Genomic DNA, 15,405 nt, shown 5'->3' on the forward strand with positions numbered 1-15,405 from the left:
AATCTAATGCCATGATGACTCAGTATTCACAGCATACAGTCTTTACCTCACTAATTCTTTGTAGAACATAATCCCTTGGAAAAAAGAGAATCTACTGTAAATATACACCCAACAGAAATGCAAACAAGCATCACTAAAGGCATGTATCAGGGTGTTTATTTAAGAATGTTTGTGTCAGCCACAAACTTCACCAACCCAAAAGCCAAGAAACAGTAGAATGGATATCTCACACTCGATATATTCACACAATGGAACACCACAAAGCAATAGAAACAAGCAGTCTACCACAAAACAATAATATGGAGGAATCTGACAAGCACTATGCTCCGCAAAACAAACTAGGCACCCAAAACAATATATTTAGTGACTTCATTAAGTTGAAAAGCAGGTCAAACCAGTGATAGTGAGACTATGCACTAGGTGGACGGGGAAGGTGAAAGCGCAGATGGGAACTAGAAGAGGCATCAGGGGGCTCCAGATTCTTACAAAGTTCTGTTTCTCAACCCAGTACTGGTCCCATTATGTCACTTTAAGACAATTTCTAAAGAGCACTGTTATGATTTGCATACCTCTTTGTAGATATGTTTTATGTCAAAAAGGAAGTTCACTCAAAAATATGAACTAAGATACCAAGCATAAAGAGACTTCCCAGGTTGCTCAGTGGTAGAGAATCTGCCTGCCAATGCGGGAGAGCCGGGTTCAATCCCTGATCTGGGAAGATCCCCTGGAGAAAGAAAAGACAACCCACTCCAGGATTCTTGCCTGGGGAATCCCACGAACGGAGGAGCCTGGCAGGCTACAGGCCTGAGTCCTAAAAGAGTCGGTGACGACTTAGCAACTTAACAACAACCACCAAGTATAAAATGTAAGTGTCATTTCTGTTTGACGTGCAGCAAGTAAAAATGCTAGAATGTCCAGCGGAAAAGCTAGAAAACATAAACCAAGCAAAACTCAGTCCTTTGCAAGAAGCCAAGTGGCCTCTGTCAAAGGGACCATGTTGGCTCCCATGATATTTCATTCACACAGAGGAAAGGCATGAATTTCTGTCCACACATACAGAGCTTTGCATCCCTCAGAACACACAAACACACATGGTATTAATCTTCTAGCCTGTGCCTGCCTTGAGCTTTTTTTTTTTTTTTTTTGCTTGGTTACAACAGGTGTTTAGAAATGGTGTTGAAACATCTTTTCCCAGGAATTCTCTGTCTTGCCATCTCTGCTTTCCTGCCTGGTTCAGAATTCCAAGAGGAGACTCCAAAGGAGACAGCAGGCCTGGCTGAGGACTTTGGCCACTATGCAACGAGACGCACATTCCCCCTGCCCCCTAAATGTTGGTCCTGCTCTACCCACGGCTGCCGCCAACTTGCCTCTGGTTTTGTTAGCTCTTGTAATAATTCTGTTTTCATACCTTTACTCTCCCTATGCAGCCTGTCTTCCAAGTTACAACCAGAGGATCTCTCCCTCTTACAAATCCAACCATGTCTCATTCCTGGCTTTAAAACCTTGTATTTAAACAACACAAAAGCAGACATCCCAATTTTGAAAATGGACAAAGGTCTTGACTAGACATTTCTCCAAAGAAGATATACAGATGGCAAACAACAACAACAAAAAAAAAAAAAATGAAAAAACGCTCAACATCATTAGCTCTTCTTTTTCCAACATCACTTAATGAAACGCAAATTGAGGCCACAATGAAGAACCGCCTTAAACACCTTCAAATGAGAGCCCAGGAGCCACAACTATTGAGCTGATATGCCGGAAGTACTGAGGCCCGAGTGCCCTAGAGCTGGTGCTCTGCAACAAGAGAAGCCACCGCAATGAGAAGCCTGCACACCACAACTCGAGAGGAGCCCCCGTTCATCACAACTATATAAAAGCCCACAAGCAACAAAGACCCAGCACAGCCAAAAATAAATTAATTAATTAAAAATAAATAAAATTTCTTTTTTAAATAGTAACACTTTTTTTTTTTTTTTAAGAGTAAACCAGCACTGAGAACCTACTGGATTTCCCAGAAGCAACACAAGTCAGTTTCTCTGCACAGACTTCATGGAACTTATTCTGACTCCTCTCTGCTCCTTCTGGTTTCTTCTTGATTTGTGGCTGAGCTCTGAATGGATGAGGGCTTCCCTGGTGGCTCAGATGGTAAAGAATCTGCCTGTAAAGCAAGGGACTTGGGTTTGGTCCGGGGATCAGGAAGATCCCCTGGAGAAGGGAATGGTTACCCATTCCAGTATTCCTGCCTGGGAAACCCCAGAGATGGAGCTACAGTCCATGGGGTCGCAAAGAGTTGAACACAACTGAGCAACTAACACTGAATGGATGGGGTTGTGAGACAGACCAGGCTTCTGTTCTGGAAGTGAAGATAAGTCAATGTTCTCAGACATGAGTTCCTGGAAAAACGCGAACAAAGTCTCCTGCCCCTGCCACAAAGCCCTTCTCCCCAACAGAGCCAGGCTCAACTTGAAAGAAGTTAAATCTTCATCTCACTCCTTGAGAGCTCAGTCACCCAGCCTCGGCGTCTGGTATAAGGCTCGAAACACAGAAGACTCACAATGGATGCTTTCTAAATGAATACATGAATGCATGAATACATGGAAACAGCCAGTCACTGCTTTCCCAGGCACTGGCCACCAAATACTGGGGACAGAGTCATTGCTAACACCAGCTGCTGAGATCATAAGAAATCTACACATGTCCATGTGGTCAACTTGTATGGACACAGAATCACTGTGCCTATACACCCATAGGGGTGATATGGCACACGTGTGTCCCGGTGCCCAGTTTGACCAATGCCAAGTGCGTGGCTCCTAAACACACACACATATGCGCATGGACACTATAGACACACTACTGTTGGGGCAGGGTTAGAGTGAAGTGAGCCGTACACAAGGAGAGGTTGATCCTGCCTTTATTTAAAACTTTGTTATTTTGTTCATCGTGGATTTTTTTTGCGATTTTGATTTTCTTAAAATATTGCATAAAAACATTTATCTTGGGGGCTTCCCAGGTATCCCAGTGGTTAAGAATCTGCCTTGCAATTCAGGGGACACTGGTTCAATCCCTGGTCCAAGATCCCACCTGCCACGGAGCAACTAAGCGCGTGGACCACCACTACTGAGCCTGTGCTCTGGAGCCCTTGAGCCACAACTACTGAACCCACAGGCTTCAGTTACTGAACCCCGAGCACCCTAGAGCCTGTGCTCCACAACAAGAGAAGCCACCACGATGAGAAGCCCGAGCACCCCAAAGAAGAGTAGACCCCCTCTTGCCTCAGCTAGAGAAAGCCTGCATGTAGCAGTGAAGACCCATCACAGCCAAAAAGTAAAAATAAACCTTTTTAAAAATATATTGGTTTCTGAAGCTATTGGCACCTCCTTCAATTCTGCACCCAAGGCGAGTGCCTCACCTGTCTCACACCCTGGCCAGGACTGTGATTGACACACCCCCCCACCAAGGGTATCTGCCTGCACCTCCTCACCAGAGTCAACGGGACACACACACACAGTCTCTGCACAAACCTCATTCTACCACTAGATGTCGCCCCAGCTCCTTCAGCTTGAGCTCAGCAGCAACCCCTTAGGAAGAAAACGTCCAATTCACTTAATTATCTGGGAGTCCTCGAGATTTCCTTTTACTTCCCTCCACCCGAAACATTTACATTCTCTGATGGAGCCCTGGGGGAACAGCGTCTTAATCCTAAATAGTGGTGCCCTGGAGTGCTAGAATTTTTAGGCACAGATGAAGACGGGTTTTCCTAACGCCTGCGATCCAGGAGCGATGGTTGACTTGAAATTGGTATGGGATAACCCAAGGGGAGGGTTGTTCCCCTGACCTTCCCTTGGCACAAGAGTCCCACTGTTTGAGAAAGAAAGAGACTCTGTGGGGGGAGGAGGAGGAGGGACTGATCCATTCATTCGACAGATATTTTTTGAGATCCTACTGCGTGCCAGGCTCTGCTGTAAACACTGATACAACAGATCACCGGACCCCAATAAGTTGCCCCTCTAGGGGGAGAGAGACAATAATTTGTTGTTTTGTTGTTGTTTAATCTCTAAGTCACGGCCGACTCTTTTGTGACCTCATGGACCGTAGCCCGACAGGCTCCTCTGCCCAGGCTCCTCTGCTCCTCTGCCTGGGATTCCCCAAGCAAGAACACTGGAGTGGGTTGCCATTTCCTTCTCCAGGGGATCCTCCCGACCCAGGGACTGAACCCATGTCTTCTGCATGGCAGGCAGATTCTTTACCACGGAGCCACCCAGGAAGCCCAGTAAGTGAATAAACAAATCCTGGAAACGTAGTGACAAAGGCTATCAAGAAAAACAGCACAGAGGCAGAGCTCTCAGAGGAGGTGACATTTAAGCAGAAGGGGAGGGAGGAAGCTGAGTAGCTACCTAGGGGAACAGTGTCCCAGGCAGAGGGAATGACACGCGCCGAGCCCCTGAGGCATGCAGTATGAACTGAGCCATCCCTCCTGTCCCATCCCGCGAGGACCCCAGGAAAGAGGGGACCCCAAAGTCACAAAGTGCCACAGATGTAGCTACATCTTTTCTCTTTTTCTGACTGCTGAGTCTTCATTCCTTTGCTCGGGCTTTCTCTAGTTGCTACAAGTGGAGACTACTCTCTGGTTTCGGTGCAATGGCTGCTCACTACAGTGGCGTCCTTGTTGTAGACTACAGGCTCTGGGGCACACAGGCTCAGTAGCTGCGGTGCACTGAGGCTTAGCAGCCCTCCATGGCATGTGGCATCTTCCCAGACCAGGGATTGGACCAGTGTCCCCTGCATTGGCAGGTACATTCTTAACCACTAGAATACCTGGGAAGTCCCAATGTAGCTAGATCTGAAACAGGACTTCCCAGTGGTCAGGAACGGAGCATCTTTCCAACAGGAAAGATGGTGAGCCTTGAAGCTATCAAGCTCTCTGGTAGCTCCAGACCCTGGATGGATGGACAGCTCCTCTGACATGTATTACTTTCCTGTTCTCAGGGTAAAATCAAGCTCCTATCCACAGCCCACAAGTTTCTACTTGGTCTGGTCCTTTTTTCGCTTCCCTGGCCTCATCTTCCCCTCGGCTCTTCCTTCCCTCACTCCTCTCTAGCCACACCAGCCTTCTTGCTGCTCCTCAAACACTCCAAGCTTGTTCCTACCTCAGGGCCTTTGCACTTGCTGCTCCTGCTTTGAAAGCTTTCCCCCTGGGACACAGAAGGCATCTCTCTCACTTCTCAGGGAGCCTCACCACCTCCTTAGAGACACAGTCTCTCTCACACCTGCTAAAACAGCTCCCCACCCCACCCACCACCTCCTTTGTTGTTTAGTCACTAAGTGGGGTCTGACTCTTTGTGACCCCATGGACTGTAGCCCATCAGGCTCCTCTGTCCATGGGATTTTCCAGGCAAGAATACTGGAGTGGGTTGCTATTTCCTTCTCCAGGAGATCTTCCCCACCCGGGGATAGAACCTGCATCTCCTGCTTGGCAGGTGGAGTCTTTACCACTAAGCCACAAGGGAAGCCCTTAACCTCCTTTACCCTGTTTAATCACTCTTCATGCCACTTGTGCTGTATTATATATTGATTTAGTTGTTCACTCTGTATTATATATTTATTCGGTTTTTGTCTGTCTCTCCTACTACAAGGTCAACCCCAGGAGGGCAGGGACTTGATGACTTGGTTCAAGGCTGTATCTCCAGTGCTTCATCATATCTGTTGATTGAATGGACAAAGGCATAATTTCCAGAAAGGACCCCTGGTGGAGCCCAGGGCCCATCAATGAGGGGAGGAGGCTCTGGGAAACAATGGAGGAGACTCGGAGGGGACAGAGTGTCCATTTTCCAGACTTCTCTCCTCGCTGGGGCGCTAGGCTGGGTGGGCAAGCTGGGACACACAACACAGAAGCGCCCACTGTATCTAGTGGTAGGACCCGACCAGCATCACCCCAACTGCTTACCCCAGCTCTAAGTTCTGCCCCATCCACCGTTTAGCCCCGCCTCCACGGACTCAGTTTAGTCCCGCCCCCGAACAGCCTCATTTAGCTCCTCCCCCATGAATCGTCATATGAGTCCCGCCTCCAAGCTTCTCCCACCCTTCTCTGGGGTCACCCAACGGCACCTCTCACTGCACTCTCCCGCACCCCTAGACAATCTTGGCCACAGGACAGGAAATCTAGAGTTTCATAAAGGTTAGCAGGGGTGAGGGAAGAGTCCCCTGATGGTGGTTCCAAGGATCCTGCTTGGAAATGCAATTCAACTTCCTTCCTGGTGCATTTTTATCCACCGTTCTCTTGAGTGTAAGCATCTTTTGGTTTCTTGTCTCTCACTCAGCTGACTTTCTTTACTTCTTTGGGATTCATGTACCAATCGAGCACCTGTAGTGTGCAGCCTGATGCCTGGCACTAAGCACACTCCCATCCCAGTCAGTACTTGGATACTGTGGTGGGAGAACAGAGTGAGGGAGGGGACCTCTTGAGGTCTTCTGTGGCCTGGAAATCCTTATACCTGGAGTCTGATCTCCATCCCTCCCAATGTCCCCAGACCCCCAGGGTGGGCACAAGGGTCTGATTTCTTTCTTCTCTCTCTCTCTCTTTTTTGCCACACCATGCATCTCGTGGGATCTTAGTTCCCTGACCAGAGATTGAACCTGGGCCCTCAGTAGTGACAGTACAGAGTGCTAACCGCTGGACTGTCAGGGAAGGCCCTTTTTCTTCTCTTGACCACAAAAGAGAAGGTACCAGGACTGTTCTTCCTCTGAGTTTCTACCTAGAAACCCTTCTAGTGTGTACACAGGCACTGTCCACACCCATAGAGTAGATTATTTAACAAGACAGTAAATGTGTGGGTTCAGGAGCCTTGGTTCAGTCCCAGCTCTGCCACACCCTAGCTGTCTGAGCTTAAGCAAGTGACCTAACTTTCCAGTGCCCTGGCTTCCCCATCTGTAAAGCGAAGGTAACATGAGCACCCATTAATTACTGATTAAATGCCTTAGTTCATTCTGTGTGCTTGAAACAGTGCCCCGCACATAATAAGCATTTAATAAGTGTTAGCTGTTATCATAATTATTATTTTATTATGTTGGATTCCAGCTTCCTTCTGAGCTTCTAAGATGAGAACTTAGGGGGCTCCCACCCCCAAGATGGAGGAGGAAAGAGGTTTCCCAATAGCATTAGAAAGCTGGGACCACCCCTCCTTTTGCAAAGCCTGCTCAAGAGGTGAGGTAGCATGGAGAGGGAGACACGCTTCTGTGAAAGCATGGAGTGTGCAGTGCACACACACACATGGATATACACGTCTGCACACACAGTCCTTGCCCCACACACCCCCTTTTAGAATGACTTGGGCACAAATGACACACAATTACCCGAAGCTCCCACACAGCCACACACCTGGCCGCGCACATTTTGTACAACACCCAGGCAGATGGACAGAGTCGTGGGGACACTGACACACACAGTCCTTTACACACGGTCACAGCTGCCCAAACGCCACTGGGATTAACACAGACCTCACTTGCTGCCACTCTGCCAGCCACACACACATACACAACTCCGGGTCGCAGACTCACAAGCCTCCCACTGTCACAACAGCCCTTCAATTCACAGCTTCCAGCTGTGACACTCAGACTCTGCCTCACGTACACGCACCCTCTCCCAATCCCGCCCCAACTCAGGCACAGCCGGCCCCACACCTGCACAGCCACACACACAAACTCTCAGTCACACCCAACCGTGACACAAAGGCCCCCACGTTCACCCAGCACCCCTCCAGCACCTCACACACATCCCCATCAGTCACACACATGTGAGTCCCACCCCCTGCCCGCACTAGGGGGTGCTGGCGAGGAGTGGGGGGCTGTGATGGGGGGAGTGAAGGACAAGTAATGCCCAAACCCCCCTGAAGTCCCCTCCCACAACCCCACTAAGCTCGAGCGACATGGCGGGTGTGGGCTCCGGGTCACCAAGAGGTTGATAACCCCGAAGCTGGAGTCAGGTGGTCCCCCAAACCTAGGATGCTTTGAAGCTGAATTTAAAGCTTCCCTTCTTATTCCCGAAGCCAGGGTGGACGGCCCAGCCCCTCCCCCGCTGCGACCCCCCTTCCCTCACCGCCCCGGGGGGGAAGCCATGGAGCCCCCAGTCCCGTTTCTGCGGGACCTCCTGAGCCCCCTCCCCTCCTGGAGCCCTCCGCGCCCGCACCTGCCCGCCGGGCCCCTACCTGTCCGGCGAGGCCTGAACACAGTAGCAGCAGCAGCAGCGGCGGCGGCGGCGGCGGCGGGACCGCGAGCGGCCACATGACGTGCCCCCGGCCCGGCGTCCCGTCCCCCGCCCGCCCTAGCGGCGCCTCGGCCCGGGGACCGCCACCAGGCGCGACCCCGCCCGCCCGCCGGCCAGGGCGACCCTCCGCCGCCGCCTCCCCCGCCTCGCCGGCGGCTGGGATCCCGCCCCACCCCCGCCCCCCGCGCTCGCTCAGAGTCTTTGTTGCGGGCTCCGCCCCCCAGCCCAACCCCCAGCTCGTTTTCGGGAGCGGATCTTACTGGGTCTGGGGGTGGGGAAGAGGGGGAAGGAAGATGGAAGGAAGAAGGGGAGGGTAGCTGGGGACGCGACCCAGAACCCCAAGGCCATGGGGGGGGGTGGTCATGGAGATGGGGGGGAGGGAGTGAGGTTCCATCACGTGGTTGTCAATTTCCCCCTCCCTGGACATTTCCTACGTTGTCGTGAGGGGTGGGAGGGGGATCAAGGGACGGATTAGTAGGAGGAAGGCCTGGTAGCAAAGAAGAGACATTGAGAGGCCTCATGTTTAAAGAAGTCAGGAGTGAACAGAGAAACTGAGGCAAAGTGTGTGAAACTCTTCTTTGCAGGAAGGGGCCACGGCCATGACATGGGGGGCCAGGGGTGGAGTGGAAGAAGGAGACAAAAAGGAAGACAGATGCAGCGGGCGGGAGATCGTTAGACTAGGCCGAAAGGGGTGACCAGCTGGTGGGCACCTTGTTCTCACCTCTTCCCCTTCTCCAGGGGTCCTCAGGCTGCCTCCCCTCCCCCACCACACCTGCGACAGTCTCTCCCTCTCATTTCAACGGCCCAAGACTGGAGACCAGAATCCTAAGAGAATCCGTACTAACGCCACCTCCACACGAAGCTGTTTGCAGATGAGGAGCGTCCTTGTCTTGCCTCCATCCTTTCTCTGCCTCCCCGCTCCTCGGCTTCCCCAATCGTCTTCTCTCCAAAGTCCTTCTGTGGCTTTTTTGACGGGGAGGGGTAGTAAGGGAGCAGGCCAGTCAGGTTATAGAGGAATTGATCATAAATATTGGGAATAGGGAAGCATGGAATTTTGCTGATCCTATTGTGTGGGACAGATAACAAGTTATGGGTGTTTTTGTCAAAGCAAGGAGAAAGAGCTTGTTATACGATCAGACCTGGGTTCCACCCTGCTCTGTCCCTTCTCGGCCATGCAATGCCAGGCAAAGAGATTTCCTTCTCTTGGGAGAACTGTTTCCTCTTGAGTTGTTTGGGGACTTTGTGACTCACGCATAAAGAGAGCACCTCGCCAGCGCTCAATTCCCAGAGGGCATTACTACAATGAAGGATATATTAAAATTATGATCAGGTCATACTACGGTCAGGGTCATACTCGGTGTCCTGATTGTACGTTGTTAGTTTGGACATCAGCGCCATTGGGAGTCCTCACCATGGTTCATTCAGCTCCTGCCAGGTGGCCGTTACCCTGGTAACCCGCTCCTCCCTCTGCTGCTTCAGCCCTTGGAGGTGGCTTGCTACTCTTGAGTAGATTCACTTTCTCGTATTTACTTTTAAAGCTTAACTGCCATCTCTGTGACTAAATCCCCATATAAAATTCCTGCTGTTGAACTATCTGGTGTGAGCTCTGTTTTTCTGACTGGACCCTGGCCAATGCATTCAACAGCTGTGGTCGGCCAATTTCAGTGCCCTGATCATGCTGTAGTCAGTGTCCTGTTAAACTATGACCTGTGCTGGCATCAGCACCCTGGTCCTACTGGGGTCAGCCCTGCAGTCAGTACTCTGGCCTCTACTGCTCTTAACTGTGCTGTGGTCAGTGTAGTGGTCAGCTTCCTGGCTGTGTTGTGCTCAGAGTCACAATCACTGTCCTGGTCATGCTGTGGTCAGGGTTCTGACCTAGCTTTGGACGGTGCCCTGGCCATGCTACCATCAAAATCATGATCAGGCTTTACCGTCCTCACTGTCATGCTCAGTGTCCTGGTTGTACAGTTGTCAGCTCTGAGACCAGCATCACAGTCAATGCTATGATGAGCATGGTGTCTGCCTTCCTCTGTGGTTAGTGACGTGGTCAGAACTGAGCCCCAGCATTGAAAAGAGATCGGCTTCTCAAGGACCTTATACAACAAAACTGTTGGGCCAGGTGGCTTGGGGTCTGGCACTGGCAGTTGGCTCTCCACAGTGTGCAGAGGTAGGGTAGAAGGGCCATGGATCCCTGCCAACTCTCATCAGGTGTCATTGGGTTTTCTTAATTGGTGCTTGGGTATCCATTGGCTTTACTCACCTGTGACCCCTCTATGTGTCCAGCTAGAGGAAGAAACAGTCCAGGCCTTTGTTTTCCTTTATTCTTCACAGAGCCTGACATGGAGAAGATGATCAAGAACAATTTAACAAGTAAGTCAACCTAAGCCATGCATGTCTACCCAGGCCTTTGCTCTTGCTAATCCCACCGTACATTATTCAGTGCTCCTTTGATAGCAAGTAGCAGAAAGACAACTTGAATTGTCTTAAACAGTAAAGACTAGCTATTATCTCACAAAACTGAAAAGAAAAAAAAAAAAAAAACAGAGGTAATGGAATTCAGGCATGGCTGGATCCAGGGATTCTGTTATATCATCAGAATTCTGTCTCTCCCCATTTATCATCTCTACTATTCTCTATGTTGTTGATGTTGTTCAGTCACTCAGTCATGTCTGAGTCTTTGTGATCCCCTGGACTGCAGCACGTCAGGCACCCCTGGCCTTCACTATCTCCCAGAGTTTGCTCAAACTCCTGTCCACTGAGTCAGTGATGCCATCCAACCATCTCATCCTCTGTTGCTCCTTCTCCTCCTGCCCTCAAGCTTTCTCCTCATCAGGGTCTTTTCCAATTAGTTGGCTCTTTGCATCAGATGGCATGGCATTTGCATCAAAGTATTGAAACTTCAGCTTCAGCATCAGTCCTTCCAGTGAATATTCAGAACTGATTTCCTTTAAGATTTACTGGTTGGATATCTTTGCTGTCCAAGGGACTCTCAAGAGCCTTCTCCAGTACCACAATTTGAATGCATCTATTCTTTGGCACTCAGCTTTCTTTATAGTCTAACTCTCACATCCATACATGACTGCTAGAAGAACCATAGCTTTGACTAAACAGACCTTGGTCAGCAAAGTGATGTCTCTGCTTTTTAATCCCTATTCTCTATAAGGGATCTCTTTTAGCCAGGAGATGACATAGATACTTCCCAGAAGCTTTCATCTTCCAAGCTCAGCAGCTTTAGCAGAAAGAGAGCTTGCAAAATAATGAATCTCACTGGCCTGTCTCAAGTTATGTGCCTATCTCTGAGCCAATCGTATTTCAGAGGACTTGACTGTGTAGCTTGATCAGACCTGGTTCATAGATCACCCCTCTGGAGCCAGAAGGAGGAGTTAGCCTCATTTAAACTATATTGAATAGAAGACAAGGGGGTAGGGGTGGAGGATATGAAACTTTCACCATTGAAAGAGGGAAAAAATTCTGTGTATCAAAACCAAAAGACAATGAACTGTCTCAACACCATCCCAAGCCCCTAGTGTGCCTTCCTGTACTACAGAAGCTGCAAAGCTAAAAACTATGTTTGCCAGACTCCCTTGCAGCTAGATTTCTGTATGGCAATGAGATTCCATCAATTAGAAGCATCAGATGTGGGTGGGGGAAGTGAGTGAAGGTGGGTGGAGGTCATCTTTCTATTGTGTTACAGTGATGTCTAGCAAGCACAATTGTAGAGACACTAGGTTTTCCTGCAGGAATGCTACTGTCTACAGTCACCAGTGTCACTCACTTTTGTTGAGAGGCAGTTGCAAGTGACAATGATGAAAGCTTCCAAATCTCTAAGTTAAAACCAGGGATAAATAAATAAATAAATAAATATATATATATATTTAAGTTTTATTGAGATATAATTCACATACCATATAATTTTCTCTTTAAAATGTACAATTCAGTGGGGTTTGATATATTGCAGTATTAATTTTTTAAGTTGTAAAATACATGTATCATAGAATTTGCCATTTAAACCATTTTTAAGGGTACAATTCAGTGGTAGTAACTACCTCTGTGGTGTTGTGAAACTATCAACACTATTTTTTTCAATTTTTAGTGTTTATTTATGTATTTTTAATTCATTTTATTGGAGTATAGTTGATTTACAATGTTGTATTAGTTTCAGGTGTACTGTACAGTGAATCAATTATACATATACACATATCCACTCTTTTTTTATATTCTATCCCCATATCGGTCATTCCAGAGTACTAAGTAGTTCCCTGTGCTATACAGTAGGTCCTTATTAGTTATCTATTTCATATATAGCAGTGTGTATATGTTAATCCCAATCTCCCAATTTATCCCTCCCCCATGAAACTGTTTTCAGAACTTTTTCATCTTCCCAAAATTTTAGATATTCTATATAAGTAGAATCATACAGTATTTGTCCTTTTTTGTCTGGCCTCTTCACTGAGCATAATGTTTTCGAGATTCATCCATGGTATAGCATGTGTGAGAACTTTATTCCTTTTTATGGTTGAATAATATTCCATCATGGGCTCCCCAGATGGCGATAGTGGTAAAGAACCTGCTTGTCAATGCAGGAGACGAAGAGATGCAGGTTCGATCCCTTGGTGGGGAAGATCCCCTGGGGGAAGACATGGCAACCCACTCCAGTATTCTTGCCTGGAGAAGCCCCATGGACAGAGGAGCCTTGAGGGCTACAGTCCATAGGGTCGCAAAGAGTTGGACACAACCGAAGCAGTTTAGCACACAATATTCCAATGTGTGGCTGGACCAGATTTTATTTACGCATTATGGTGCATTCTTGAAGTAAGTGGTTCCCAGTGTGTTATTCCCCACCTTCCTGTGAATAATAGAGGTAGAAGTTCCTGGAAGCACAAAGTTCCCTGATTTTGGTCCTTATTTCCTACAGCTAATCCCTGATTGACATGTGCTTGGAACATGCATTCCTCTTATTTGTATGGAGAAAACCTCATCATTCACGAAGCCCTAATACCCCGGGCTATGTGAGACTACCCACTCAGGTCTACATCTCTTTAAAAAAAAATTTTTTTTGGCCATGTCTCACAGTTTGTGGGCCCTTAACAGGGGCCAACCCCATGTCCCCTGCTGTGAAAGTGTGGAGTTTTAACCACTGAACCAGCAGGGAATTTCCTACATCTCTTTAATAACAACCATCCCACTCATCGAGCTCCCACTTAGGACTCAACACCAGGTGAAGTCTTCCATTGCTTCTTTGAATTCCTCCAACAACCCTTGAGGTAGAAATTAGTATCCCCATTTTAAGATTGAAAAGTCTGAGGCTCAGAGAGGCCAGCTAACTTGGCCAAGACTGCCCAGCTATGAATATCAGGCACAGGATTCAAACCTAGTTCTGTCTACCACAAAGTCAACCTATTGACCTCCGTAGTATTGTACTGGGTTATTTTTTCTGAATCTTTCCTCTCCTATCAATTCCGATTAGGCAACTGAGGGTCAGTCCTCCTGGAGACCCCTGGGAGAGTGTGTAGATGCTGGCTGCCTTTCCTAATTGTCCCACAGGAGGGTGAGGGAGGTGGGTTTTTATTCTCCAAGTCCCACGTGTCACTGGGGGAGGGCTGCTCCCAGAAGTGTCAGCTCCTCAGCATTTCTGGTCTGGCCAGCATGTGAGCTGAGACATCCCTGAGGCTGAAATGTGCACAGGAACCCATGAGGGCAAGGGGTATACAGGCAGGGAACTGACATCATCTGCCTTGGTCCCATTTTTCAGATGGAGAAACTGAGGCTCAGAGAATTTAAGACACTTGAGCAAGGCCACAGAGGGTGTATAGCAGAGCTTAAGACTGTAATTTGATTCATGTGCAATTCCAGACACAACGTACTTTATTTTCTTTATTTATTTAGTTTTAGCTGCACTGGGTCTTCATTGCTGCGTGCAGTCTTTCTCTAATTTTGGAGACCGTGGGCCACCCTTCATTGCAGTGGCTTCTCTTGCTGCAGAGCACAGGCTCTAGGGTGTGTGGGCTCAGTAGTTGTGGCACATGAGTTTAGTTGCCCCGCAGCACATGGGATCTTCCCAGAACAGGGATGGAACCCGTGTGCCCTGCATTGGCAGGAGGATTCTTAACCGCTAGACCACCAGAGAAGTCCACAAGGCTCTTAATGCTGTGGTTGCCAGGGATATCTGGGCCAGCTCCCCCAGTGTCACATGGCTTCCAAACACCTGGTCTATCCCAGGTGAGCTGAGCATCATCTCTTCCCCTCCCCAGCTTCCGCATCTCCATGGCGATCATTCCAGGGCCCTTTCAGTCCAGGGCTCCCAATCCTGCCCCTCCCACTGCTCACCCAGAATGGAGCCCAACTCTCTTTCCGTGTCCTGGAAAAGGCTCCAAGGTTGAGCCCTTGAGCTTGGGGTTCCCCACAGACTGTGCCCACCATCCAGCCCCATTCTTTCCTTCTTGTGAGGCTTTCTCAGCGTGGGACTGTAGCCACCCAGGAAATCCCTCCTCTCCAGGTATCACACACACACACACACACATACACACTGAATGATCACATGAAAATAGGAATTTGTCTTCCAGTTGCATAAGACTGGCCTCAAGTCAACTGACACACAAGCACACAACATGAGCATATGGTCACCCAGGGACACTACACCCCCTTAAGTGGTCCAGGCACAACGCCATGCTCAGACCGAACAGTGTCACCCAGAACCGGTACACACAGCCACAATCGACATACAGCCAGACACGTGTTCCAGGCACAAGGGCCCACAGAAACCACCCCACCACCACCGACACACACACACACATACCCATCAAAGGGAGGAAGAACATCAGAGGTGAACCGGCCAGTTACCCAGGAACCAGCACTCACACAATTGACCCAACGCACACACAGACCCCCAACACAAAAAATACACAAACCCCACAGTTCCGGCACACAGCTCACGCACACAGATTCACACACATAGAGATCTGTAAAACAGATTGTTGCTACATTAACATGCGGGACTTCTTGGTGGTCCGGTGGCTAAGACTGCACTCCCAGTGCAAGGGGCCCAGGTTTGGTCCCTAGTCAGGGAACTAGATCCCATACGCTGCAACTATAAGGTTGCCTGCCACAACTAAGCCAAATAAATAAATAAACATTTTTTAAAA

General features: G+C 48.9%; 1 protein-coding gene across 1 annotated transcript in view; it reads right to left on the reverse strand.

The window, feature by feature from the left end:
* Nucleotides 1–8,429, reverse strand: part of OLFM2 (olfactomedin 2) — a 74,143-nt gene extending 65,714 nt beyond the window's left edge. The window contains exon 1 of the mRNA XM_027969600.3: nucleotides 8,205–8,429. Within this exon, the coding sequence (XP_027825401.1) occupies nucleotides 8,205–8,282 (78 nt within the window). The 5' untranslated portion in view covers nucleotides 8,283–8,429. The remainder of the gene's footprint in view (nucleotides 1–8,204) is intronic.
* Between the last annotated feature and the right edge of the window lie 6,976 nt (nucleotides 8,430–15,405).

The sequence above is a fragment of the Ovis aries genome, chromosome 5 (genome assembly GCF_016772045.2).
Source record: "Ovis aries strain OAR_USU_Benz2616 breed Rambouillet chromosome 5, ARS-UI_Ramb_v3.0, whole genome shotgun sequence".
NCBI classification, from domain to species: domain Eukaryota; kingdom Metazoa; phylum Chordata; class Mammalia; order Artiodactyla; family Bovidae; genus Ovis; species Ovis aries.